This window comes from Sinohyriopsis cumingii, chromosome 5 (genome assembly GCF_028554795.1).
Source record: "Sinohyriopsis cumingii isolate HCF-2022 chromosome 5, ASM2855479v2, whole genome shotgun sequence".
NCBI lineage: Eukaryota > Metazoa > Mollusca > Bivalvia > Unionida > Unionidae > Sinohyriopsis > Sinohyriopsis cumingii.
Genome location: NC_142965.1, coordinates 143,089,387 through 143,117,251, shown reverse-complemented (window position 1 = coordinate 143,117,251; position 27,865 = coordinate 143,089,387). Strand labels below are relative to the sequence as shown.

The 27,865-nt window shown below is 40.0% G+C and overlaps 1 protein-coding gene across 1 annotated transcript in view; it reads right to left on the bottom strand.

Moving 5' to 3' along the window:
• The window catches only part of LOC149800383 (furin-like), a 94,580-nt gene that overhangs the window by 30,603 nt on the left and 36,112 nt on the right, over positions 1-27,865 (bottom strand). Inside the window, exons 15-18 of the mRNA XM_089958409.1 lie at positions 23,077-23,205; positions 20,240-20,362; positions 18,487-18,615; positions 16,410-16,532 (exon numbers count right to left, since the gene is read on the bottom strand). Coding sequence (XP_089814535.1) covers positions 16,410-16,532; positions 18,487-18,615; positions 20,240-20,362; positions 23,077-23,205 — 504 coding nt within the window. The remainder of the gene's footprint in view (positions 1-16,409; positions 16,533-18,486; positions 18,616-20,239; positions 20,363-23,076; positions 23,206-27,865) is intronic.

The following is a 27,865-nucleotide window of genomic DNA, read 5'->3' as shown; positions in this document are numbered from 1 at the left end:
CACTATATATTTGCCACCTCTCATCCACCCTGGACATAATTTTGCGGGAGCCCTGCCATGTTGGCCTTGGCACTTATAGAACCTGCACACCTTGAATTACGAGTCTGACAAGGTTGAAATCGTTTTTTGTTTATATGTATGTGCCGAAATTTCGGCTACAAAACGGCTGGTAAAGTCTGCCCTAATCTGAGTGTTCCATGAACCTAATTATATCATACATGCTACCAGGCTTCCCCATAAACATGTTATTAAAATAGTAAAATATAAAACCACCAAAACTTACATGTCGCATTGTAATAATGGCCAATGACAAACATTGACTTAGCAGCAGAGGGGGCGAATCGGACATTTTGTCCAATCGTTATTTTGCTTAATTATTACTTTCTGCAACTCAACGATCTAGTGTCGTCAGCGCCTGGTAAAAAAAAAACGACGACGTCGTTGGGGGATCGTCGCGTCGTCATTTGGTTTAATTAACACCTTCTGCGCGCCGATTCCCAGCGTCGTCAGCGTCCGGTAAGCACGTCGACGACCGCGTCGATGTCATTGCCCCCTCTGCTGCTAAGAGGTTATTTACAATGAAAATTATTTACAACTAACCGAATATTTGGTCAAGTCCGATACGATATCGTGTCCGAGGATCATGTAAATTTTTCGTTATGAATCCATGTGGGGTCGACTGAGCATGACTAAAAAAGTTTCGAAAAACATTAAAGTCCATGTCACCGCCGCACCATGTCTGCCAAATATTTCGTAGCGTGTGTGTATCAACGCCGTTGAATACAGCAAGAATATTGCAGTTATCTCTGATTACTTTTGGAATCTGAGTGTATCGTTGAGTGACATATATCACGTCAGTGTTTTTATGCCTGCCTCTGGAAAATATCCTAGCTGGGTTCTTTTGATTGTCTAACATAACATCATCGTACACGACTAGATTGTTAACGTCGCCATCAATATCATCAATACCCGGTGCATCATTGATATCCGTAATAAACTCAATAACATTCTTTTTAGCGATCGCTGATGCATTCTCGTTGAAATCTTTCAACACCTCGTAGCATCGTTGATCATCTACGCTAGGAGCAACCAAATACAACTTATCCCACTTCATCCATCTCATTATTAAATTGAGTAACAATTGCGTCTTGCCGGATCCAGATGGTCCGATGATAATCATCCGGATCGAGTTTGGTAACGCTGCAACATGCTTAACTGGTTCTCTTGTTTTAGTCGCCGAAAAATCAATTATATTCATATCTCTATACATAAATTATGGATCTATATTGTGTGAAGTGTAGAGTGCGTACTGGCACAAATGATATGATAACCGTTACGACAAGAAATAACAGATCGGCGCTTACTGGTAAGTGTGTACAATGCGGTACAAAGAAATTTAGATTTATTTCTATTAGACCCGGAGATGTTTTAAAAAAAAGCGAGGAGGTGACATCGCAGCCAAATTGGCAAAACTCCCCGGAACACCGTGGGCAAAGTATCCAGGAGAAAAACACCTCCCAGGATATAACTACTGTGGCCCCGGAACACGATTAGATATTAGACTCGATGATCAAAATCAGCCCAAACCCGGTGAGTATCCAATAAACGCTATCGATAAGGCGTGTCATGCTCATGATGTTGCTTACAAAAGTAGCGATCTGCAACAGCGTCATATCGCGGATGTAAAATTAATTCACGCGCTAAATGCTATTCCTGATAAATCCGTCAAAGAAAAATTGGCCTCATGGTTGGTAAAATCGGCTATGAAAGGTAAATTAATGATTGGCACTGGTAATTAATAACAATCATCCAAGAAAAACGATGGATTCCATCTATTATTCTCCGAGAGGATACTGGAAGGGGAAGGCCGCAATTGGTAAGCTTGCAAGCGCTGCAAAGGTAACAAAGACCACTGCGGCTAATTGGTTATCCAAACAGGCTATATGGCAAATCTATCTACCACCGCCTAAACAAATCAACTTCTCGCGCTTTGATGTCAGCGTACCTAATGAAGTTCATCAGGCTGATATACTATTTCTGCCGCATGACAACGGTTACAAATACGCGCTAACCGTAGTTGATGTTGCGAGTCGATACAAACAAGCGGAACCGTTGAAAACAAAGTCAGCAACTGAAGTAGCCGATGCGTTTGAGCGGATTTATCGAAGAGGTCCTCTGCGCTGGCCAAATCTATTACAAGTTGATCCTGGTAGTGAATTTCGCGGCGCTGTTTTATCAACGCTGAAACATCATAGCGTCGCGATACGACGAGGTCATACTGCGCTACATCGTGATCAGGCAATTGTTGAACGATTCAATCGGACTCTCGCTGAACGGTTATTTGGATATCAATACGCGAAGGAATTCATCCAAGAAAAACGATCTCGTGAATGGGTTAAAAGGTTGCCAGGTGTAATTGCAGCGTTAAATAACGAGATTACCCGAGTAATCAACATGAAGCCCAGCGACGCGATTAAATACGAGTATATACCCGGAAAATTAAAAATAAATAGCGTTTCTAAGCCGATTCTTGGCGATGTCACTGTTAGATATCTATATGAACCAGGAGAGCTTGAAGGCGGTAAAAAAAGGGCTACCGATCCTATTTGGAGTGTTACCACGCATAACATATCAACGATAACACGATCAACTGGTAGACCACCGATCTATAGACTGGATTCAACTGCTCCTCAGCGCGGATTTACACGCGAGCAACTACAAGTGATACCTAACGATACTCAATTACCCCCGCGTGGTCTTAACTAGCGCCGTTGCGTCTATTACACTCAAGACAGGTCAACCTCACATTGTTTTTGACATGACCGAGACTGTTATCGATCCTATCCACGGTAAATTGGCGAGTGTCTTTATCCGAATAACGCCAACTCATTATACAATTGCAACTCGCGCAGTGATTATTCTGTTGTTGTCGTAGCGAGATTATTAATTCGGCATCAATATCAAAACGCCGCTGTTTTTTTTTATCCTGTTGGCGGTAACCCGAGAGTTTTCTATCAATGACGCTTGCATCGATGGTGACTTTGTCGCCGGCTTCGTCGGTGGCTTCGTCAATAACAATTCTTCGAAGCTGATTTATCCTTCGTACTCTGGACACTGCAAGATAGACTAGATTCGACCATTCGATGCGATTATCAACTATCCAAACAATTGTGTCCGTGATGGTTAGTCCCTGCGAGGAATGTATTGTTGTTGCGTATCCTAGCGTCCACGGGGATTTATCAGCACGTAGCGCGTCCTCGACGACGCTGATATCAACGAGCACGATATCATTCAGCACGAGAATTTGTTTTTCTGTCCGACCTGGAATTTCAACTTCAATGTTCTGCCGCCGTGTGTCCGCGGGTCTATAACATAACGGCACTGGACGCGTTGGAAACTTTTCCTTATGCAACGTAAACAACTTCCGCTGAAGTGTGTCTCTGACTATCTTTCTACTCGCTACAATCAAATCGTTTGGTCTCCATGTTTCCCAGAATTCATTTAACGGCGTTTCCGGAATCACCTCGCGAATTATTTCACATTGAATTCTATCCGGCTGTAATCTGATTAATTTCTTAACCTCGCGCAGTTGTTCATCAAGTGCTCGGTAATCAGTATCGGTTTCTTCATAATAGTCCACAAAACCCCTTAACCAATCATGTGGACCCTCGCCGACAAATGGTGGTGGTTGGCCATGGTCCCCACACATGATTACCGCTGTATTCGCGCGCAGCAACCACTCAAGAAACATTTGTAAAGTATCTAACGAAACAGTACATATCTCATCCCAGATGATAATGTCGGGAATAAATTTTTCACCCATTCGATCAGGAGTCCACTCACCGCCGCTGTATCGAAAAAAGCTGTGATAAGTAACGGCGTCAACATTTCGTTGTTTTATCTCTCGCGCTAGTCTATGGGTCGGTGTAAAGCACGATTATACTTGCCCGCGTTCGAAATAATTCAATTGCCCGAGTCGTCTTTCCTGACCCGCCACAGCCGCTTAAATAAACCGTCTTGTGTCTACAAATTGGATCAAAACACGATGGTGCATTAGACCATTCTGACAATTTATCACCGCGTAAGTAGTTGTTCTCAACGGTGACATCTGCTGACGGGGAATAATCGCGTCGTATTTCATTTTTAATTCTCCATGTACCCCAACTCTCGTCCGGACTAGTAAACTCGGCTACGTTTCCTTTATACGCTACGTCAACATAAAACGAATCAACGGCTACTCTAACCGCGGTATCGGGGAATCTATTTATCATCGAGAATAAATTGATAGCGGCATATCCCAGCATAGACGCCCTCAAATGTGGATACGCCGGGCTGTCTCCATCGCTGTAGGTAACAACTGTACCCAACCTCGTTCCATTGGACAAGAAAGCTGTTTTGCAGTTCACGTATCTATTTTTTGCCACTGTGTCCTTGATTACGAAATCATATTCTGCGTCATCTATAATCAGCCGTGAGCAATATCGTTTGTAGTCGTGGTTTTTTCCACCTTGTGTGAACTTACCAATTATTCTTCTACCGAGATCTTTTGCCTCGCGGTTTCGTTGGTTAAATATCCTCCTGGACCATTCGATGATATATTCCTCGTCGGCATCAATGTTTTTTCTGGACTCGTCAATTATGCTATCTAGACGCTCCGGTTCTGGTAACCAGACTTCAGTCTGTGCCCGGTATGATATAATCGCGTCACTGACAATCAACGAAACTAGCATGCTACAATCAATCATATACCGTAGCAGCGCTATTGGCAGCCATCTCTTTTCAGCCATGTGTCTACCGATCCAAATATAGCAACAGCGATGGAGTCCTGCCGCGAATTCAAATGATACTATGCGAGCGAATCCGGTTAAATCAAAATCAGGCAGTGGTCCATTAATAGCAACACGAATCATTTCATGACTGGGGTGTCCAAATCGTCTAAAGTACTCAGCGGCGGATCCATACCCGAGAAAACTCGCTGGATAACAGGCAACCATATCAACCGAGATCATAGCGTCGCGGTTGTATTCAGTGTTCCATAGTCCACCGTGATAGTATTCCAAACAACTGGATTGTACATCCGGTAGAAATTCTCTGCGCGTTGGTCTCCACGCATTTTTCCTTGCTGCAACATGAGCTACAACCGATGGAATCGTAAAACAATTTGTTAGCAGTTGTTCATCATGCTCCTCAAATTCTATGGCGGTTTTTTTCATCCTGTTGTGAAATGCTTCAGTGCGATATAATTCACCGTTTGGTCTTACAAACTGATCAAAGGTATCCGCATCGTTTTCAGCGCTGCGAAGTAACCACATTGATACAGGGTCGTTTTTACACAAGTAGGCAATAGCATCAAATAGTTTCCTCTCCGCGAGAAAACCGTCCTTGGAGAATTGTTCTCCCAGGAATTCTTCGGGGATATACTTTACTGTTCTATCCCGTGGAAATATTGTGATCACGGGCGTCCATGCGTGTTCGTTATGATCAATAATTTTGATTGGGGCTCCCTTCGATTTATACTTCGATTCGTATAATACTTCACCGGTTATCGTTGTAACGGTTATTGGAAATCTCAGCGATGTTTCTAATCTCGCTATGTCGCTGATGGTTGCTCCACGCTCTTTTACGGTTAGTTCCCACTGGTTGATTTTGCTACGTCGTAAATCAGTCAATTTGTTTCCTCGACATGCATTTGTAAAATGCTCTATTATTCGTTCTGCTACACAATTTATCCCAGTTGACTGTTTCATCGGTTTCAGTTTTCCGATATCAGGTTTCTTATTTAACGGGTATATTCCATAAACAACTGCTGTTTCAGGATACGCTCGTTCATAGTATGGTTTGTCAATTCCGGTTAACAACCCCGGCTTGGAGTCGCGGCTGACAGTGACTGTTTTCTTGTCGCTGAGAACTGGTTCAAATTTATCACGCATGATCCAATCGCCTGATTCCACCCGGACAATGAATTTTACTCTGAAGAAATACCTTTTACCGTCAAGTTGTGATATTATCATTGCTGCGCGGTTGTCGTTCATGGTAGCATCAACAATGCCATCAATTCGAAATGTTGACCAACTGTGAGATGCGCCATCACGCTTGAATTCATTGATACAATCGCGTATTTTACTCAACAGGGTTTTATCGTTTATTAACGCTTTTGGTGTGTCCTTGAGGACTCTATCGAGATTAAACCTAATATTTTTCCGGGGCTTAATTGCTGCCAATCTCTCGAACTCATCCATATAATTAAAACAAGTATTTAAATGAAAGAATATAGTATAATGAATCACTGCAAATGGTTGATGATTGGGTCGACAACCCCGTGCAATAAATCATGTAGAGGTGAATTCTGCGGGTATCATTTACAAAGCGTTCGTAATGGTTCTCTTGGCCCCCTCCCGTGCTTGGTTTGCCACGTCGGTGTAAGAGGAAAATCACAGTTGTGTATCAATTGTGGCGGAAAGCGATACAGGGAACTAAAACGCTATTATGACAAGCGAATTAAAAACGCCGTCATTAACCCCACCGCCGACTTCGTCATCAAAACCCCCCAAGACTACGTTGAAAGATTCATAATTAAACCAAATAATAAATTAGACAAGTAGTATTATTATACAAATGGACCAAGAATTTCAGCCGCATCCCCTGCTCGTCAATTACGAGGCATCTCGCGACGGTATTGTTAGAAATCGTAGACTGAAGAAGCCGGTTGGATGGAAAAACAATCACGGGTATTTAATGTTTACTGCTGGAGGGAAAAAATATCTCTGTCACAGAATCATCTATGAATGTTTCCACGGATTGATCAAAGATACTCTCGTTATTGATCACATTGATTCTAATTATCAAAATAATAGACTGTGTAATCTGCAAGCCATCTCTCAGAGTGAAAATAGTAAAAAAGGCCAAACTGGTAAATACTCAAAGAAAGCAAAACCCGTAAAGTCATTTGATACAACAACTCACGAGGAAAAAATATTTCAGTCGATGAATGAGGCAGGAAAATATTTTGACATTTGTATCGCCTCAATACAATTTGTTGCAGAACGAATATATCAAACAGCGATCTCAAAAAAGACGGGTCATAGAATTCGATTTTTATATATAACATCAAAGGGAGATAACTCGTTTTGTGATAGCGTCGCATGACAAGAGTTACGTCCCTTGAAGTCTAATTAATGTTGCGTCCCTTGAAGTTCAATTAATGTTGCGATTAATTAATCATTTTACGATGAAAACTAATGAAATACACGCTATTATCTAACAGCTGTATTCTTTTTTTTAATGTTTTATTTGAGTATTTGGTTTCATTTAAATGCCGTGAAACACCATTAATAAGTATTTAAGGATTCAAACGATTCAAGGGAATTCAAATTAACACACACCTTGTGACTGACGCCGCTGTATTAGTCACTTTATATATAAGATGACTCGTTATAAGCCTGGGGCTTTCGAAAGCCAATTCAACTAATCAAAACTAACCCACGCTCTTGACCCGGGCGTGTGGTTGTCTTTTGTTCACAATCATGCAACCGGGTTAATTTAATTGGGTTGCTTTTGATTGGTTGAATTGGCCGTAGAGTTCCGCCCCGCCGTTTTATGTTTGTGCTGTCTTGTGCCGTCCCATCATCCATCAATCATTTCATTGTAAATATATTCATCCTTAATTAAGTACATGTAGTGATGTCCCCCAAGCATATCTTCTGGGCGGTCTACGATGACGTTTGTCACCCTAGGCCTCCCTCCCGGAGATGTATGCTTTGGGGTTCCAAGATGTGAATGTCCTTAATTAAGTATATGTATATGCCTGTAATCTGCCACAACACTCGAGTGGAGATCTACGGCATTGTACTGTCCATGTATGCCTGCAATCTGCCACAACACTCGAGTGGAGATCTACGGCATTGTACTGTCCATACAAAAAACGGGGTCAAAAATGGCCCCAATAATTTTATTAAAATTTTTGATATTAGAAATAAGATGTTTTATAAGAATAATGAATATCGAAGACATCAATAATATATTAACTGAGATTTCAAAATTAAAAAATCAAGGAATTGAATTATCTGATGGTCTCGACAGTGAAAAAATATTATCCGATTATGAGATTATTAACGAACAGTCGAAACGGGGGCGTTTTACCCTGGCCCGCGAGTATTTTTTTATAAAACGATTACAACATACGATCAATGAAAACTTGTACCACAATGACGCAAATGCATTCATTGGACTATTCACTGCCGTTGAAATAATACGAAAAAAACTCGGACGTGTTTATGAACGACGCCGGGAGATTTCTAGTAAGATCAAAAACATTAGAAGGATTATAGACGAAAACTCCGTGGAGCCCCCGATGGTACACTCGGCGGAAAATTAGAAAATTGCGGATCAATTTACAATAATGGTAGGTGAATCACTTACTACTCGGCTAGCCAGAGAGCGGCTAGCAGCGCTTAAAAAGTTTATACCGTTACGAGACAGAGTGAGAGAGAAACTTCAAACGCGACAACAAATGCAAACCGATTTTACTGTTGGAAGCGAACAGTTATTTGCCCCGGTAACTAAAGCGACTAAGGATGTTACGGCGGCAACTGTACCCGTTCTTGGTGCGCTTGAAAAGATAGCGGCAGAGACAAAACAAACAAAAAGGTCTTTAGAAACACTCCCTGCAAAAATAGCGGCTGCTACAACACGGAGGCCACCACCACTCGCTATAACCGAACCACAAGAACCTTATGTTACAATGGCCGACGAAGAAGAACCAGGCGCCACCGCAAGAGAACCAGAAGAAGAAATACCCGAAGAAACACCAGAAGAAGAAATACCGGAAGAAAAAGAGGGGAATATACCCCGTATTGTACTCAAGAAGAGCACAATAGATCAAATTAGAGGCTTCAGCAACAGGGAAGAATTAATTAATTTTACTGCCAACAATTTTGCTAAGAACATACGAGATAAGAAGCATATCAATAGCGGTTACGAGAAAAATATAAAGTCGTTAAAAGACTGGGCAAGAATAGTGTATTTAGCAAGTAAACATAAAGATGCATTACCACATCGTAGTAAATCCGATTACGACGCATTCCACAAGGAAGTTAAGAGTATAACACCAAAAAAAGGAAAAGGATACCCTGTTGGTAAAGAATCCTACGGCGTTACCTGCCCTAATAGTGTTCTCAGTGATATATCACGGCTGGAAGTACTAATCGGAGGAAAACGAGCCGGAAATAACTCTCCGGAAATAATCAATGAGGCCGCTGATATTTGCAAGCGTTTATTTGCAGGCGGTATTATGGACATTAATGCATATCGAACGCTCATAGACGAGCTCGTGGATGATTAATTGGAAAACTGGTGTTTTTAATAAGGATGATCATACACTACAACCATGATAAACCAGTACTCGTCTACGTGGTAAACTCGCGATTGCCTGTTTACCGCGCGTACTATGGAGATGGTCTCGGTAGCACCATTGCGGGGTTATTTACAAGAATGGCTCCAAAAGTAGCGCCGTTAGCCAAACAATTAGGAATGAAGGCTATTGATGTTATTCGTGATAAGGGTATTAGTGCTATTGGAGATGTTGCCGGAAAGGCGCTTTCTGCCGCGCGAGACAAACTAATGTCGTTGGTGAAATCCAGGAGAAAAAAACAGAAACCACCGGTGATGCCATCAACGACAGTGATGCCTGCAAATGTCAGTAAAGTAATAAATAACGCCGTGGAAGAAAAATTAGAGTCGTTGGCGACGACTCAGTCGTTGGCGACGACTCCGTCGTTGGCGACTTCGCCATCCGCCGATGCGGCAACCAACGCGCTCATGAACGCGATAGCGGGGAGTGGTTTAAATTCAAAGAATTTACGACGAAAAAATCGCAATTGAAAACATCAACATGATAAATAATAGAATGTTTGCGCGTACCGCTGATCCCGCGTTTGATATGGATGCCCCAGTGCGCAGGGATGATTCTGTCCGTGATTATCAATATTATTCTTATTATGCAGCGCAACCCGACCTACGATCGCGAATTGAACTTCAGGTCCAAGATACCAGTAAATACTTTCTGCCGTGTGAAGCGTTTATCGAAATTGAGGGAGAACTCGTGACAAATGCCGCCGATAATACACCATACGCAGATGACCATCGTGTTCGAGTTGGCTTCGTCAACAACGGTATCATGGCGTTATTTGAGAGCGCCAGATATCTTATTGACGGGCGAGAAATTGAATCAATAGAACGCGAGGTTGATGTTGCAACAACGATAATTGGGTTGGCGAGATACTCGGATGATTATACAAGATCGGCGGGTCCATCTATGATGTTTGCGAAGGACACCACCAATAACGCTGACCATATTCAGTACATCAACGTGCTGGTGGAAAGAGATACCGCAGTTGACCAGGTTGAAGCAACCAATCCAGATCGCAGAGCAAAACCAGGCGCTAATTTCAATATTATAAAAAGCACCAACAATGATTACAATCTAGGATTCGCAGCACGAGTAGGAATGTTGCAAGGACCACGCCGACAGTTTTCATGCGCGATTCCACTCCATCACATATTTGGATTCTGCAGAAATGTTAGAAAAGTCATCTATGGGGCTAAGCATACAATCGCGCTGACGCGAAGGGGCGATGATAACAATGCAATATGGCATGCTGCTGGCGTCGCTGCCGGTAAAGTCATTTTAACTAAAATGGCATTGTGGATGCCGGTGCTGACTCCATCAGTTACCACGGAAGCACGATTGTTAGCATTTATGGAACAGGGAGGGAAATCGTTGTTGAGTTGGCTAGCGGTAACAACTGATGCTAAAGAGGATAACGTCGCCGATACGTTTACATGGCACCTGGCGTCAAAACAGGGTGTTTCAGCCCCGCGTCATATATTCATAGCGCTGCAGAATAGGGAACGATTGGGTAGTCAAGAACGCAGCCATATGATATTTGATCAATTAGGAGTCAGGGATGTTTCGCTGAGAATAAACGGACAACAGGAACCATCCGAGGATATACAGCTTAATTACGGTGACAACCATGTCGCACGTGTGTATCATCGATTGCTGTCATATATGGGTCGTGATCAAAACGTCGACACTGGTTTGCAAATATCACAACTTGATTTTAAAAACCTGTATCCGATTTATTACTTTTCGTTGGAACATCTTGATTTAACGAGACAATCCGTCGTTGATATACACTTCCGAGCTCGTATAGCCCCGGGTGGTGTTAATTATAGAGCGGTTGCTGTCATTCTCAGCGATAAATCAATGCTGCTAGAAGGTGTTGGTGGACGAATGAGAATCGTTGATGCGCCAGTGGAAAACATGTAATTGAAAGCACAAAACGCGTTTACAATAAAATGTCGTATAGTGTCGTCAATGTAGAGTTGACTGATGGTCAAGTCAAGAAATTACGATCAAAGTCGGCTAAACAATGCGGGATCACAATAACGCTGAAGCCGTCACAGATGGCGGGTGGTAATCATAAGATATCGTTGACGGCGCGTCAAATAAAACATTTCAATGATGCGATGAAGAATAAAAAGGGTGTTCAAATAGATTTTTCAGCCGCAGCAATTAAAAACATGGAAAAGACCGGTGGGATATTTCCGCTGTTAGCTGCGATTCCGGCATTGATTGCCGCGGCCGCACCAGCAGTGGCTAAGGCGGCGGCGTTAGGAGCCGTTGGTACCGCGGCGGGGATGGCATTGAAGAAGGCAACCGGGAAAGGCTACAAAAAAAAACGACCCGTGGCCGGAAAGGGTCTAAGACTACCGGGAACCCCGTATTCATGGTACTCGGGAAAGGGTCTAAGACTACCGGGAACCGTTTATTAACGCAGGAGTCAATGACTCCTGAGTCAATGACTCCCATGTCTAATTTTGATTTAATAGACGCCGCAAACGCGTTAGCGATAAAAAACTTCAGAGGTGTTTTTATGAGGGATCAATTACCGGCGGCCCCAAGGAATACTGAAACCGGTATAATTAACCTCGATGGGTCCTCCGGAGCGGGAACTCATTGGGTTGCATACGCGATTGATCCGCGTGCGATCGTCTATTTTGATTCATACGGGTTAGCCCCGCCGAAAGAGTTTATGCGGTATATCCGGGCGTGTTCAGCCCCGGCGTGTTCAGCCCGGGTTTTTTATTCCACGCTGCCAACACAGCAATTAAGCGACCCACCGATATGTGGCCGCGAGGTATTGAACGTACTTGCGGCGATTTCATCATCGCGAAAACCACCTCATGTGGTTGTAAACGAATACACTAGTGGGGTCGTAGAAGCTCAACGGATTTTAGAGAATAACATTTACAATAATAATGATTGATATTTGGGGACGACCGGTTTCGGCGCTGAAAAAACCCACGGAAACGCCCGCCACCGATGACATAAAAAAACTAATTGAGGATGAAATCGCTGATACGTTGAATTTAACCAGTGTTGACCCAGATGAAATAGTTGTATTTCAAGACCGCCAGGGTAAATTGAAATCCAGTAATGTGTCACTGAATGATGTTTTAACACGACAGCGTGATGCCGCCGAGGACACTATCGCGCTGTATACCGGCGACGGACGACTCAAACCGGGTGAACATATATCGGCGGTAACATTAGTCAAAGACGGTTTTATAAGGTTGGATAGATCGGTGACCGAACTTGACGCGCAGGTGAAAAAATCTGTCACCGAGGTGAAAAAATCTATCACCGATATACAACTCACTACCGCTAGTTTTTTCGGGACCCCGGCGGTAACCGAACCAAATCTTGCAGCAATAATGGGTGCTATTTTGGATTTTGCAACGCTGTCGGGCCAATTTGTCTCGTTACGGAAAAATGTTAACAGGATCGATGACAACTTTGATAAATTCTTTGGTAAAAAAAATACCAGACCGGATGAGATTACAACAACTATAAATGATATCACTGCGTATGGACAGGAAATAAAAACAATCAAACTTGATGTTGCAGAGAACAGAAATGGTGTAGTAGTACATGAGCGGGAAATAAAAATAATCGGCGCTAATGTTGCAAGGATCATAAATAATGTAGACTCGCATGGACGGAAAATAGAAACAATCAAAACTGATGTTACAACGATCATAAATAATATGGACACGCATACACAAGAAATAGGAATAATCAAAACTGATATTGAAGCGAACAAAAAGAGTGTAGACGCGCATACACAGGAAATAGGAACAATCAAAACTGATGTTGAAGCGAACAAAAAGGGTGTGGACGCGCATACACAGGAAATAGGAACAATCAAAACCGATATTGAAGCGAACAAAAAAAATGTAGACACGTATTGGCGGGGAATAGGATTAATCAAAACTGATGTTGCAGCGAACAAAAAAGGTATAGACGTGCATACATATGAAATAGGAACAATCAAACTTGATGTTGCAGCGAACAAAAAAAGTATGACCGAGAATACACGGGAAATAGAAACAATCAAAACTAATGTTGCAACGAACAAGAATAATATAGACGCGAATTTGCGGAGAATAGAAATAATCAAAACTGATGTTGAAGCGATTAAAGACGGACTACCGAGAATAACAGAGCAACTCGAAACTAATATTGAAGCGAACAAAAAAAATGTAGACGCGTATGGAGGGGAAATAAAAACAATCAAAACTGATGTTGAAGCGATTAAGGACAGACTACCTAGAATGACAGAGCAACTCGAAAAAATGAAAACACCTCATGGGATCATCGGCAGTGGCGTATACACGGTTCAATACGGATCATTCGATTGGACTCCTACGCGTAATGCAATAGATGTCACCGCAATTGTTAAGGGTATTTATCGATTGACATTGATTTCGGCGATGCAGTTCAGTATATCATCGCCGAGTTCATCCGGGTTTAACAATACAATATCAACAATCATCGACAAGGATACAATCGAACGGTTTATAATTAAAGCCGTTGATAGCAGTCTATTTAGGGCAAACATTACATGGTATGTGGAATTTGTAGCGAATCTAAGTAATTAAAAACACTAGTTCTTTTAAAATAAAAATGACCACCAAGGAAATTGAATCAGAGGTATCACCGACGTCACATCAATATCGATTCGATACCGCAAAAGAATTCTCCGCGAACTTGAAAACGCTTTCCGAACAATACCGTGCAAAAATAAAAAAATACCGCCGAAAAATAACCGCCATCGACGCGGTCGTGTACTCGGTGTCGGGTATAGTGGCCGGTACCGGTGTTATTTTATCCACGGTGACCACGATAGCCCCGATCGCTGTTCCAATCGCTGTCTCCGCGATGACAACAGTTGCTGGAGTCGCCAACGCAATCACTAGGAAGATATCATCGTGTTTTCAGAAAAAACTCAACGAGTATACAGTAAAACATCAAATAGTATCCGACGCATACTCGAAATTATCCGGGTTGATCTCGTTATCGATTGATAATTTGTTCGTATCCGATGTTGAATTCTCCACGATGGTCCAGTTATATAGCTCCGCGATGTCAAAAATCGAGGATTTTCAACTGGAAGCCGAAACCACCTGGTTGTTGAAATTAGACACTAAAGACAACAAATAATAATAATGTCGCTGAACCCCGAAGGGTTTCAATTACTTCAGCGGATCGCGGAGAACACCACTCCGGTACAAACAAATATGATATCAATAACGTCAACGAAACCCGAATTCAGTGTGAACTTCCCGTCGCCGGTTCCAGTGAAGGAAATAGCGCTGGCAAAATTGCGAGTATATCACAGTTGGCCTAATATTCGAGCGGACGCATTTAACGGACAACAACCTAATAACTCGCTGGTTTTTGCACGGAAAAATAAACCCGATGGGACCCCAGACTGGGAGGAGGTTACAATACCAACTGGGTCATACCAAATAGAGCAAATCAATAAAGAATTTCAACGCAGAATAAAATCGATCACAGGAAAGGAATCAAAAATCGATATTACGGTTCATGAACCGACGTTATCATCGACGATTGAAATAAGCACACCGGGGTATATGGTTGATATTTATAACAGTTCAATAAGAACCATACTAGGATGGCCTAAGAATCCACCCGCGGATTTGCACACAAATGTGCAATCGTATCATGAGATTAATCCCAGTTATCTGAATGATTTGTCTATTATAAGAAACACGTTATTACCCAGCGAGTTTATATTTCAAGACAGGAATACCATGCAATGGTTTTTTCCGTATAAGAAAACTCCTGAATTGTCAGCCAAGGTCACAGTTCGTTTAGATGATATCACTGGTGCGTTTGCCGAGATTAATCGTAATTACCAATCACAACTAGAACAGCTACGGAAAACAAAAGCACGAAAACACGTTGAGGTGTTAAATCAACTTATATCAGACATGGAATATATTAATGAGCGAATCGTTAAGACAATATCCGATAGCAGCGATGATAATAAACAAAAATTCCTAACCGGGTATAATATCACAGAAGCCGATTTACCCGATTTCAAGTTTCCAGGATACAACGCGCCTGAACTAAGAAAGTCTCTTAATGATTTTCTCAGTCCATCAACTTATATCCTCAGACACGATAACGGGGATGATGGTATGCATATTGCTCCATACAACGTAAATATCGCATCGGTGATAGCAATCAATCTAGTGTGTGATGTTATCGAAGGGAGTTACCAGGTAGATACCAATCAATCAAATCAAGCTCAACAGGGATATATCCTTTATTCATTTTCACCAACAGCCCCTCCGGGATTTTTAATCGTTGAGAATCCGATTAATCCGGTCTATATGCGATGCCATGATCGGTTTTTAACGAGAATTAATTTTAAACTCACCGATCAGTCAAATAACCTAATTGATCTACAGGAGGAGGAGTTAGTGATCACTCTGTTTGTAAGATCATTGTAAATAACCTCTTAGCAGCAGAGGGGGCAATGACATCGACGCGGTCGTCGACGTGCTTACCGGACGCTGACGACGCTGGGAATCGGCGCGCAGAAGGTGTTAATTAAACCAAATGACGACGCGACGATCCCCCAACGACGTCGTCGTTTTTTTTTTACCAGGCGCTGACGACACTAGATCGTTGAGTTGCAGAAAGTAATAATTAAGCAAAATAACGATTGGACAAAATGTCCGATTCGCCCCCTCTGCTGCTGACTTTGGTATAAAGGTAAACAAGGAAGTATACGCTCCTGATAAACATGAGTAACATGCTGTAAATGCAAGTGAACCTTCACCATAAACATCCTTCTAGAAAATTTTTTTACCCATGCCACGAAAATCTGGATAGTAAATAAGTTTACTCATGCCTCGAACATATAGATAGTACATATTTTGCGGCAGCTATTTTTCTTAATGTTTGTTGTTTATCTTTCGTCAAGATGTTAACAAGATATGTTCAGTGAGTTGCGATATAAAGTCCATCTTACCTGTGCAATCTTTAGCGGTCTCATTATAAATAAAACCACTGGAACAGATACATGCATAGTAGCCAGGTCGATTTTCACACGTGGAATTACCTTCACAGGGACTGCTATCGCATTCATTAATATCTGCAAAGAAAGAGTTTCAAAGAATATTGGGTATGACGGCTTCATCGTAGTACAATCTTTGGCTGGTTGGTATTGAATGTCACTTTCAAAATTATTAGCTGTCCCATGCCGACTAAATGGGAAGTAAATTCCTTTTCTAAGAAACATCGAGAAAACCTAACCGTGATAACCCTATATAGGTATCGGACCCCTCAACCCTTGGATTAGGAGTCCGACTCTCTGCCAATTAGTGATCAAGACACCCTTGTCTAAATGCAAATCTAGAGACAGCATGAATGCCGTCCCACTCGACAAATCTAGGTACGGCACTAATGCCATCACAGTCAACAAATCTAGGTACGGCACTAATGCCGTCACAGTCAACAAATCTAGGTACGGCACTAATGCCGTCCTATTCGACAAATCTAGGTACGGCACTAATGCCGTCACAATCAATAAATCTAGGTACGGCACTAATGCCGTCACAATCAACAAATCTAGGTACGGCACTAATGCCGTCCCACTCGACAAATCTAGGTACGGCACTAATGCCGTCACAATCAACAAATCTAGGTACGGCACTAATGCCGTCCCACTCGACAAATCTAGGTACGGCACTAATGCCGTCATAATCAACAAATCTAGGTACGGCGCTAATGCCGTCCCACTCGACAAATCTAGGTACGGCACTAATGCCGTCACAGTCAACAAATCTAGGTACGGCACTAATGCCGTCACAATCAACAAATCTAGGTACGGCACTAATGCCGTCCCACTCGACAAATCTAGGTACGGCACTAATGCCGTCCCACTCGACAAATCTAGGTACGGCACTAATGCCGTCACAATCAACAAATCTAGGTACGGCACTAATGCCGTCCTACTCGACAAATCTAGGTACGGCACTAATGCCGTCCCAGTCGACAAATCTAGGTACGGCACTAATGCCGTCACAATCAACAAATCTAGGTGCACTAATGCCGTCCTACTCGACAAATCTAGGTACGGCACTAATGCCATCACAGTCAACAAATCTAGGTACGGCACTAATGCCGTCACAATCAACAAATCTAGGTACGGCACTAATGCCGTCCCACTCGACAAATCTAGGTACAGCACTAATGCCGTCACAATCAACAAATCTAGGTACGGCACTAATGCCGTCCCACTCGACAAATCTAGGTACGGCACTAATGCCGTCACAATCAACAAATCTAGGTACGGCACTAATGCCGTCACAATCAACAAATCTATATATATCAATAAGACCGTCACACTCACCAAATCTACTTCCATAAATACGCGGACACACACACACACACACACACACACACACACACACACACACACATATATATATATATATATATATATATATATATATATATATATATATATATATATATATATATATATATATATATGTATATATATATATATATATATATAAGATTGTGCGTTTGTGTGTAAGAGAGAGAGAGAGAGAGAGAGAGAGAGAGAGAGAGAGAGAGAGAGAGATGTTACCAAAGTTGTGAGTGCAATGAAAGATTTTAACCATTGTTAGATACAAATTATTTATTTATTTGATTCTGAATCTGTTTCGTTTAGACATGTCAAAAACAATTTAAATTTAATCGCGTAAAAGTCCTTAGCAGACGTCCGCTAACAAATTTATTTTGAATCGTTGTTTCTCCTTAAAATTATGACATATAGGCACTTTAAGAGAAATATAACGAATAAAATATCATTTAAAATCAAAGTGCTCAAAAATACGAAAACATACTCAAGTATGATTTCACGTTCAAAAATGTCATCTACACACAGTAAGCTAATCGAGGAACTGAATACATATATGGTAAATAAAGCATATATTGTAAGCTCATGCGTTGACTCCAGGGAGTGCGTCTGTCCTTTTTGGAGCTGTGCAAATGAGAGAGAGAGAGAGAGAGAGAGTGAGAGAGACAGAGAGGATTACCTTGACATTTGTTAGGATCACTCGTGTAATTGTAGACATAGCCAGCAGGACACGTGCAGTTGTATGCATTCACCAAATCCAGGCATGTGGCATTATCCAGGCATGGAGAACTTTCACACTCATTTATTTCTGGAAGCAAAACTAATTTTGGTTCTGATATGCGTTTCTCTTTTTGTTGTTTTTATTTTTGACAAATACCATATTCTTTCTCGCCATCCTGACAATGTAGCTGAGCTATTTTATTAAATATGCACTCCTGCCAATCAGCTCGCTTCCTACTCGATTTGGGGTGTGGTGCAGAATAGACCATTTACGGCACGTGCATGTCGTATAAGTTCTCTATGTATGAAATTTTTGTGTCTAGGAATGCGTTCGATTATGATGCTCCAGTCTTTGCAGCCGATATGGTTCATCACTGTCCCGATCTCCTTCTGACCAGCCAGGTAGAAATTCACCAACAATTAGGTACATAGGTTGTCATTGTGGCAACCATGTCCGAGAGGGATTAAAGGATGTAACCATTAAGTAATACGGAAGAAAGTTAGTCTAGAAGATTGGTTGACCATACGGTACAGAGAAAAATGGATCTAGAAGAGGAGTTGACCACACGGTACAAGAGTACGAAGCAAAAAAGAGTGGATATTTCCCATGGCTATCCATGGAAGTTAGATTGTTGTTTATTGATTTAGTTTTTAACTTCTAGTTCATAATAACAGTGGAATGCTGTTTCGAGGCATAACTATTTGATCTGATTTCATTTGGAATTAACTGTGCCATATCTTTCAAAACCAATGTGGAATTGCACAAAGTTTATATCTCATGGAATTCATTCACGACTTGATTTTGTAGCCAAAATTCGACCTCATTCTCAATGCCCCTGAATGACCTTTTATTCCATCATCATTTGGATGAAAGGCAACCCTAATGTGACCGGTTTGGACATTTGGGCTGGTTGACATGAATCGCCTACTTTTAAATTGGGATATGGTTCAAAATTTACTTTTCTCTGTAGCACACTGGAAATATCCATGAAATCCATGAAGTCACCAGGCTTATATTTGTCTGTGCAATAATCGACGCATCTACTATGTTGGAACACGCTTGGAGTGTGGACTCTACTTGTGGCGCGCTCCATCATTTTGCCAAAATTAGGTTACTGTGACGTTCATATTACACCTCCAAAGCTTGGCATTTATTCAGATTCTCTTACAACCATAAATTCTTGCAAACTAAATCCAAAATAATTATGTTAAATTCATAGATTGACAATGCCTAGTATTGTATTATCACATAAAAAATATCTCATCATTAGGTGACAGTTGACAAGTTATTCATTGATATCGGTTCCTGAGGGCTATCATTTATGGGGTCACTGCTGAGACTTCATTATTTTGTGGTGGTGGTGGTGGTGTGCGTGTGCGTGTAACGATGCATTATGGTAAGCAGTAGTCTAATAAACCTTTAAAGAAAAGGATATGTGCATGTATCATTCGTTTCTAAATTTTGCTGTAATTGTGCTAAAAACTGATAGGAAACTCTGCTCTAATCAGATGACATGTTGAAATGTAATTGAAACTTCTCCATCGGCATCCTTGTAGAAAATGATTTACTGATGAAATGACAACTTTTATAGTAAATATGACGTGACAGGTATTTAATTGTATGTTTGGTTTTTACGTTTAAGTGTTAACCACATATTCACTCTAATCACTTTGTAATCAAGTAATAACCTCATATCGTGCGTACATCTTACCTGTGCAATCTCCAGCAGTCTCATTATAAATAAAACCACTTGAGCAGAGACATATATAGTTCCCCGGGCGGTTTTCACACGTGGAGTTACCTTCACAAGGGCTGTTATCGCACTCATTAATATCTGCAAAGTAAAACTTGCAAAGGATCATGGGTAAAACAGTTTCGGCTAAATATACTGGTTCATTGGCTGGTATTTAGTGGAACTTTCAACATTAATGGCTACACAATGACGAGAAAATTGGACTTAAGTACTTTTCCCGAAAAAGCATCTAGAAACCCAAAAGTACTAATCTAAACAGGTATCGAACCCGCAGCCCTTGAATCAGAGTTCGATTATCTGTCAATTAGCTATCAAGGCACCCTTGTCTAAATGTAAATCTAGATACATCAATAATGCCGTCACACTCAACAAATCTGGATGCATCAATAATTCTGTCACACTCAACAAATCTGGATACATCAATCATGACGTCACTCAAGAAATCTGGATACATCAATAATGCCGTGACACTCAACAAATATGGATACACCAATACTGCCGTTACACTCTACAAATATAGATGCAAAAATAACGCCGTCACAATCAACAAATTTAGATACATCAATATGCATTGATAAGGCTGGCACACTGATCTACGCTTGTCTCGGCAAGTATCGAACACGCAACCCTTGGATTTCGAGTCTTAATGTCTACCAAATGATCGAGCGAGGCACCCTTAGCTATAGATCAATATGCATCAATAGCAAGGCACCTTTAGCTAGATATAGATCTATATACATCAATAATGTTGTCATATTCAACAAATCTAATATGTGCGGCTGTGCCCAACCCTGCTGAGATTGGAGTGGGAGTCGTAAATGTTAAAACTGGGATAGATAGATAGAGAGATAGACAGACAGACAGACGGATAGATAGATATATAGATAGATAGATAGATGTATTACAAAATGTGTGAGTTCATTGAATTATATGACTTATATCTTAACATAATCGTATAAATAGACGTATGTTGTTGGAATCTATTCATTTGATTCGAATTGGGCTCTTGTAATCCTGTCACGATTATTCCAACTATAACCGCATCAATGTATTCTGCAGACAGACGCTAAAAAGTTGGATTCTATTTTTTGCGCCTCTTGGATATATTTGATATGACCTTTAACACAAATATAGCGACCATATGATCTGCAAAAGTCAGTGTACAACAATGCTTCAGAAACTTAAGTATGCTTTTACATTAATAAATGTGATCCAACCACAGTAAGATAGTCTAGGGACTGTTTGGTTTTAACATAAAATTATATACAACGATACGATTACATAAGCAAATACCATGAAATTATAAAACACAAACAAGAACTGCCAATAATTAATTAAATAAAAAAATTTAAATTTTAAGTTTGTTCTTTTAGTTGAAATTGGTGAGTTTTAAGAGCACTCTTAAATAAGATCATAGTGTCCTTTTGTATAAGATCTATGGCAGATTCATTCCATGTAGCTGGACCCTGGTAAACAAAACAACGTTGACCGTATGGTTTAGTTGTAAGAGTGGGAAAAGTGAGAATATGAGTGTCGGAAGAAGAAAGCTAGTTTCTAATTGAGCGTACACATGAGTTAGGTCAGAGAGGTATATTGGACTTGAGCCATACAACAAAATGTATCATATAGATCAAAGTTTGGCGTTTGATTCTTGATCGAACGGGAAGCCGGTGAAAGTTACAGAGCAAGGGAGTGGTGTGCTCAGTTCTTCTTGCTTTAAGAATGATCCGATCAGCCTTGTTGGAACCTTTTGAAGCTTCTGGTGTAGACACTGACACAAATTAGACAGAAGTGAATTACAATAGTCCAGTCTTGAAAGTACTAAGGAACAAGCAAGTGATTTGGTGGCGTCAACAAAAAGAAAACTGCGAATGGAGCTGATACGTCTCAGCTCCAGATATGCAGCCTTACGTATGTTCTTTACATGCTGGTTTAATGAGAGGGTACAGTCGATTTTAACACGTAGGTTTAGTCCTGACCTTTTGAGTTCAATGTTGGTATTGCTCATATTTATTGTTGGAGGTAAAGGATGTGAATGAGAATGTCCTTGCATGGCGATCGGGATTGCTTCAGTTTTTTTTTTTTTTTTTTTTTTTTTTTTCATGTGCCGCTTGTTACATGTCGTCCATGACTTCGAATCGGAAATGCGCATCCCTACGCTTTTTATGGTAGCCTCAACTTCAGTTGGGCAGCTAGATTTGTAAATTTGAGTGTTGGCAGTGTACACATGGTACGACATTGGATGTCGATCTATGATACCTGAGAGTGGCTTAGTGTATAGAATGAATAGAACAGGGCCGAGAACAGAGCCTTGTAAAATATCAAAACATAGATCAACTGGGCTGGAATGTTTTCCATTTACAGACACAATTTGTGTCCTGTTGACAAAGCAGGACTTGAACCATATTAAGTCTCTACATACTGAAGAGAGCGAAGTAATACATCAAGTTGAGGAAGGCGAGGACTGTAATCTTTCCACTAGAGGAATGTGGTTAACGATTCCCAGAAGGACATTTTCAGTGATATGGCAAAGACGATATGCAGACTACATTGCTTAACAAACTACTTTAATTCTGATGAGACAAAAGATGGAATAGAATAGCTTTTTCTAAGATTTTAAGACTATGACGAAGGTTGCAGATACTAAGTGCACGTTTGCTTTTAAGATAGGGAGTCTAATTATACCATAATAACATATACACAGTTTGGCATTTCTGATCAATATAAGCCCTATGCAGTATTGGCCCCGGCTTCGCAATGACGAGAGAGAGAGAGAGAGAGAGAGAGAGGATTACCTTGACATTTATTAGGATCACTGGTGTAATTGTAGACATAGCCAGCAGGACACGTGCAGTTGTACGCATTCACCAAATCCACGCATGTGGCATTATCCAGGCATGGAAGATTCTCACATTCGTTAATATCTGCAAATGGTAAATAATTATGACATATTTGTTTTACTCAAAAATTAGAATATAGCATTGATGCTGATCCGTTTACAGTACTCGTTTTCGCTTCGAAACCGTAAACGAAATTAATATTGTGTACCTATTAGATGGCTGTCTGAAATCTTAATGTCCACCAAAACCTGTGTCAGCCCCTTCCTCACCTCGAGGGTATTATACACGTGGCCTTTTAAGGCACATGGCTGCGGGAAGAAGTTAGTTGTATTATATTAATTGTCTGGCTGAAGCAGGCGCGTCAATAATAAAAATAACTTTTGAAGCTGGTTTGTTTTTTTCTTTAAACGACCAACCGTTGATAAAAAAAATGATGACACGTTTCCTGTACGACATAATTCTTCCAGCTGAACTTAAACTCTACCAATATATATCACCACTTGCATATAAGAACTTTTTCGAAATGTACCTCACGTGATTGGGTGAAATTTGCAAACGGTACAGGATGACTAGATTTTCATGTACAATATCTATTTATTTCAACTCGCATTAAAATGAATAATTTTATCATAGCTGGATATAATCACGACCTCAGAAACCTATTTGCTTGAATTTATCAGCATTTGTACCTATTTTATCCGGGATGTAATAGCTGGAGGGTACCTTGTATATAAAACCAATAATTAATTTTTGTAAGTTGGAAATTGAACTATTTTGTTGCAATACTCATCACGCTCACATTTGACTGTCACAAATGTTTTGAACAACGAAACATGCCCATTTCGCATTTCGCGGTGTTTTCTCTAGATTAATGCCATTACACCTGGAAACCGATTCGAAACTACTCAAGTCAGCAGCTTCTCACCGGGAAGGCACGCACTGTTTTAGCTTGTCGGGAAAATTCAAAACTGTGTACACTTCTTGTATGGAGGGGGATTACCGCCATGATTATTTGCATTTTCTAATCTGCCTTGATCCATTATTGTAAATTGCTGCTTGCAAGTGCTACTTTCATAATGCTGTCCATGTATGTTGTATTTTTCATTGATGCAAATTGTACGTGGCAATTGTAGTTGGCCAAGAATATGGAAAAGGATTACAGCCATAATTCCAGGCGTGTATTTTCTAATCTTTCTTAATGCATTATTGTAAATGGCTGCTTGCAAGTGCTACTTTCATAATTATATTTATGTATATTGTATTCTTCATTGAAGCAAATTGTACGTGGCCGTTTGCAAGTGCTACTTTCCTGCCACATCGTTGTCAATTGCTGCTTTCAAGTGCTACATTCATAACTCGTCATGAATTTTCTGTTCTTCATTGATGCAAGCTTTTAATTGCTGCTTGCAAGTGCTTAGATGTACGTTCCTTCTGCGTCATTATATCTTGCAATTTCTCAACAACTGTATTAATTCTGTAGTTTGTCGTATGCCAAATGCTATGTCAGTTATTACACGTTTGAATATTCTATTTATAAACTTGCTATATTACAAGTTACACAGATTGCACCTTCTAAAGTCATGATTATAATGTAGCATCAAGCACGTTGCATGTTAGCATCACGGAAGTTAGCATAAAATAATGCCTCATTATGACAACAGATGGCACTGTGATTCGTCAATTTTTTGCTATACGACTACTCACCTGACCCTAGCAACAAGAGGTTATATGTGGCATGTTTGGGCGTCTTATTTAAAATATCATTCAAATTATATTACTGCATTGCAGTCAGCTGATTTCTCAGAGTATTAACATTCGGAAGAGAGGTAGCCTTGAAGAAGCACTAACCAATGTATCAAACTGTACAAATTAAATGTATTTACATAATGTTATATTTCCGCTGACCCTTCCCACCCAGTGTAAATTCTGCTTTTCGTATCAGTAAAGACCACATAAGGTTTGAGCAAATTGCAGATAATTGCACCTAAAGGCCATACTTTCTTTTACTTGTTTATTCACGAGAGAGAGAGAGTACATTACAGAGATGAAGATTCTGTTTATTCTCTCATCCCTATATATATAACAAAAAGTAAGGTAAATATTCAAATTATACAGAATTCTAATAAATTTTGGCATGGATGATTATGCAATAGCCAGCAAGTATTGTCACTAGTTGTCTGTGACAAATATCTCAGATCTCCAATTTCATTTTAAATCTCCAACTCCAATACAACAGCAAGAGGCAAATGACTTGAAACAATGACATCACATACAATGTATATACTGTAGTATAGCTACATGCTACATACATATGAACTTATTTCATTATATAAGAAAATAGATTCTTACAGTATAAAATTTATTTTACATTTATCTTCTACAGATGTGATTGTTTTGTGCTGGAAGAGTAAAACCCTACCCTCCACATAACTTTTTAAAGAAACAATACTTTTAAAGTTTGTAAGGCTACTCACAGTTCAGGCTTTTGTAGCATCAACCACACCCCACCTACCCCGCATAAACATCTTCATTTGTCTGTAATTTAATCATTATTTTATCAGGTTTAAAATATAAGTTAATAATATAATGACACATAATATATCTGCACAATACAACTATGCAATAAAGCAAAATAAATTTTAAAAAACTATTTACAGTCATGAGTTTAACTTTTGATAGGAAATATTAGAGAAAATAAATATTTAATGTAAACTGGCATTAATAAGAAAACATTGTAAGATGAATTAGTCTAAAACAAAAGTTATCGTACAGGTAAGCAATTATAAGAAACAAATACGTGGATTGTCTTACGTTGTTCTTAAGGATTTATTTGCCGATGCCTTTGTGTTTCACTTTCACACGAATTCAATACGAATAAAGACAAGCTTTTCACACAGTTTGGCTTTTGGATTGGAAATGCACTGATAATTGCAGATTCTGAGGAATTCAAACTGTACATTCTGGATTGGCTGAGACACATTTCCTTTTGTATACCACATCCATTTGTAAATTATGCCTGAAGAACGTTCAGGTTATATTCCCTAGAGACTCTTTCAAGAATTAATCCTTAAAATCATTTCATTACTGGATCTGTATTCAACATACACACTGTATAAAAATACTCAATCTTGAGAGAATTTGTTTGTTTTGTTTTTTTTGGGGGGGGGAGGGGGGCGGGCAATAAATTAAGTTGTTTGTACTTTCTATGAGTAAACAACCACTATAAGGATTATATTTTATTTGCTAATTTGTATTTCAAAGGCTTTGATCTTCACAAAGCTATTGTATTTAGGAACCTGAGATGAAATGTTAAATTTGGCCTGTTATCCCTAATATATATGCCTTGGAACAATGGATAAGGTAAATTCCATACTTTAAATGACTTAATCACTCAGCAGAGAGAGAGAGAGACACACACATTCATAAGTAAGTTAGTTTCTTCACAGAATAATAGGAACCACTAGCCAGTTTCTGACTGCAATTGTAAGATATGTGAGCAAAAAGTAACAGCTACTTTGTAAGCATGCAAGACATTTTAATGTGAGTTATAGACCCCCAAGTACTAATCCTCAGAGAACATGCAAGAATGGGTTTCAAAAACTGAAGTCACACATTTACCAGTTTGTTACTTTGTGAAAAATGGGGTCATTATGAGAAAATGGAGACCACCTGATGTACCTGCTGGTAATGAGTGGTCAATGAGACATCACATTGCTGTTCCTAAGTCGTATAGACAGAAAAATGCATAGTCTAGCCCATAAAACTCCTTAATCTGGTCATTTTGGTGTCAGTAAGACTTATCACAAGATCCTGAATCAGTTGTATTTGCCGATAATTAAAAGTGATGTTTATAAGTACCATAGATCTAGTCACACTTGTCAAAGGGTAGGAAACCCCAATCAGAAGATATATAAGGCACATCTGCATCCTATTCCTGCATTTGACCATTTCACGAGCCATTTAGAAGACAAATGATGGACTGTCGGTTCCTTACCTAATACCAAATCAAGCAATCTAAATTGTTAACCATAATGTGTGCGTCCTCGAGTTTTCCATAGGATATTCCTTTGAAGAATATTAAAGCAAAAACTGTTCTAAAAGTTTAGGTAATGTTTTGTTTTTTACACTTGTTTGCCTTCTCAAATCTGTCCAACAATTGTATGTTTGATTATATCCAACAACGTCTGCATGAATTAGACATCCAACACTTTAATTGTTCTGCTTATCACCATGAAAGTCATGGGGCTACCACAAGACTGTCCGAAAACACTCTCACCTACCCAGGATGCGTGTATACAATTATATTGAATCAAACCTTAAAAACGACAGTGACCAGTAAAATCCTGCATTGTATAATTATCGATTAAGATCACAGATTTTTTTTCCCATGTTGGTAATTATGACCAAATGAAAGACCCCATGACTACCCAAAACTGCAAAAGACTGTCCCAAATTATCCTCAACTATCCAGGATACATGTAGGCAACTAAATAAAATCATACATAATAAAAAGACAGTCAGGAGTAAAATTCTACCTTGTATAATTATCGAGTAAGATCAGTAGAGTTTTTCCTCTTGTTGATACTTGCTGAAAAAAAGACCCTAACACTGTCCCAACACATACGAATCGACCCAGGATACATGTATTAATTTACAATTACTTAATGAAATATGCCGTTTTGGTGCATTCTCTCTCTCTCTCTCTCTCTCTCTCTCTCTTTGATCCTAGATAATTAACTAAACT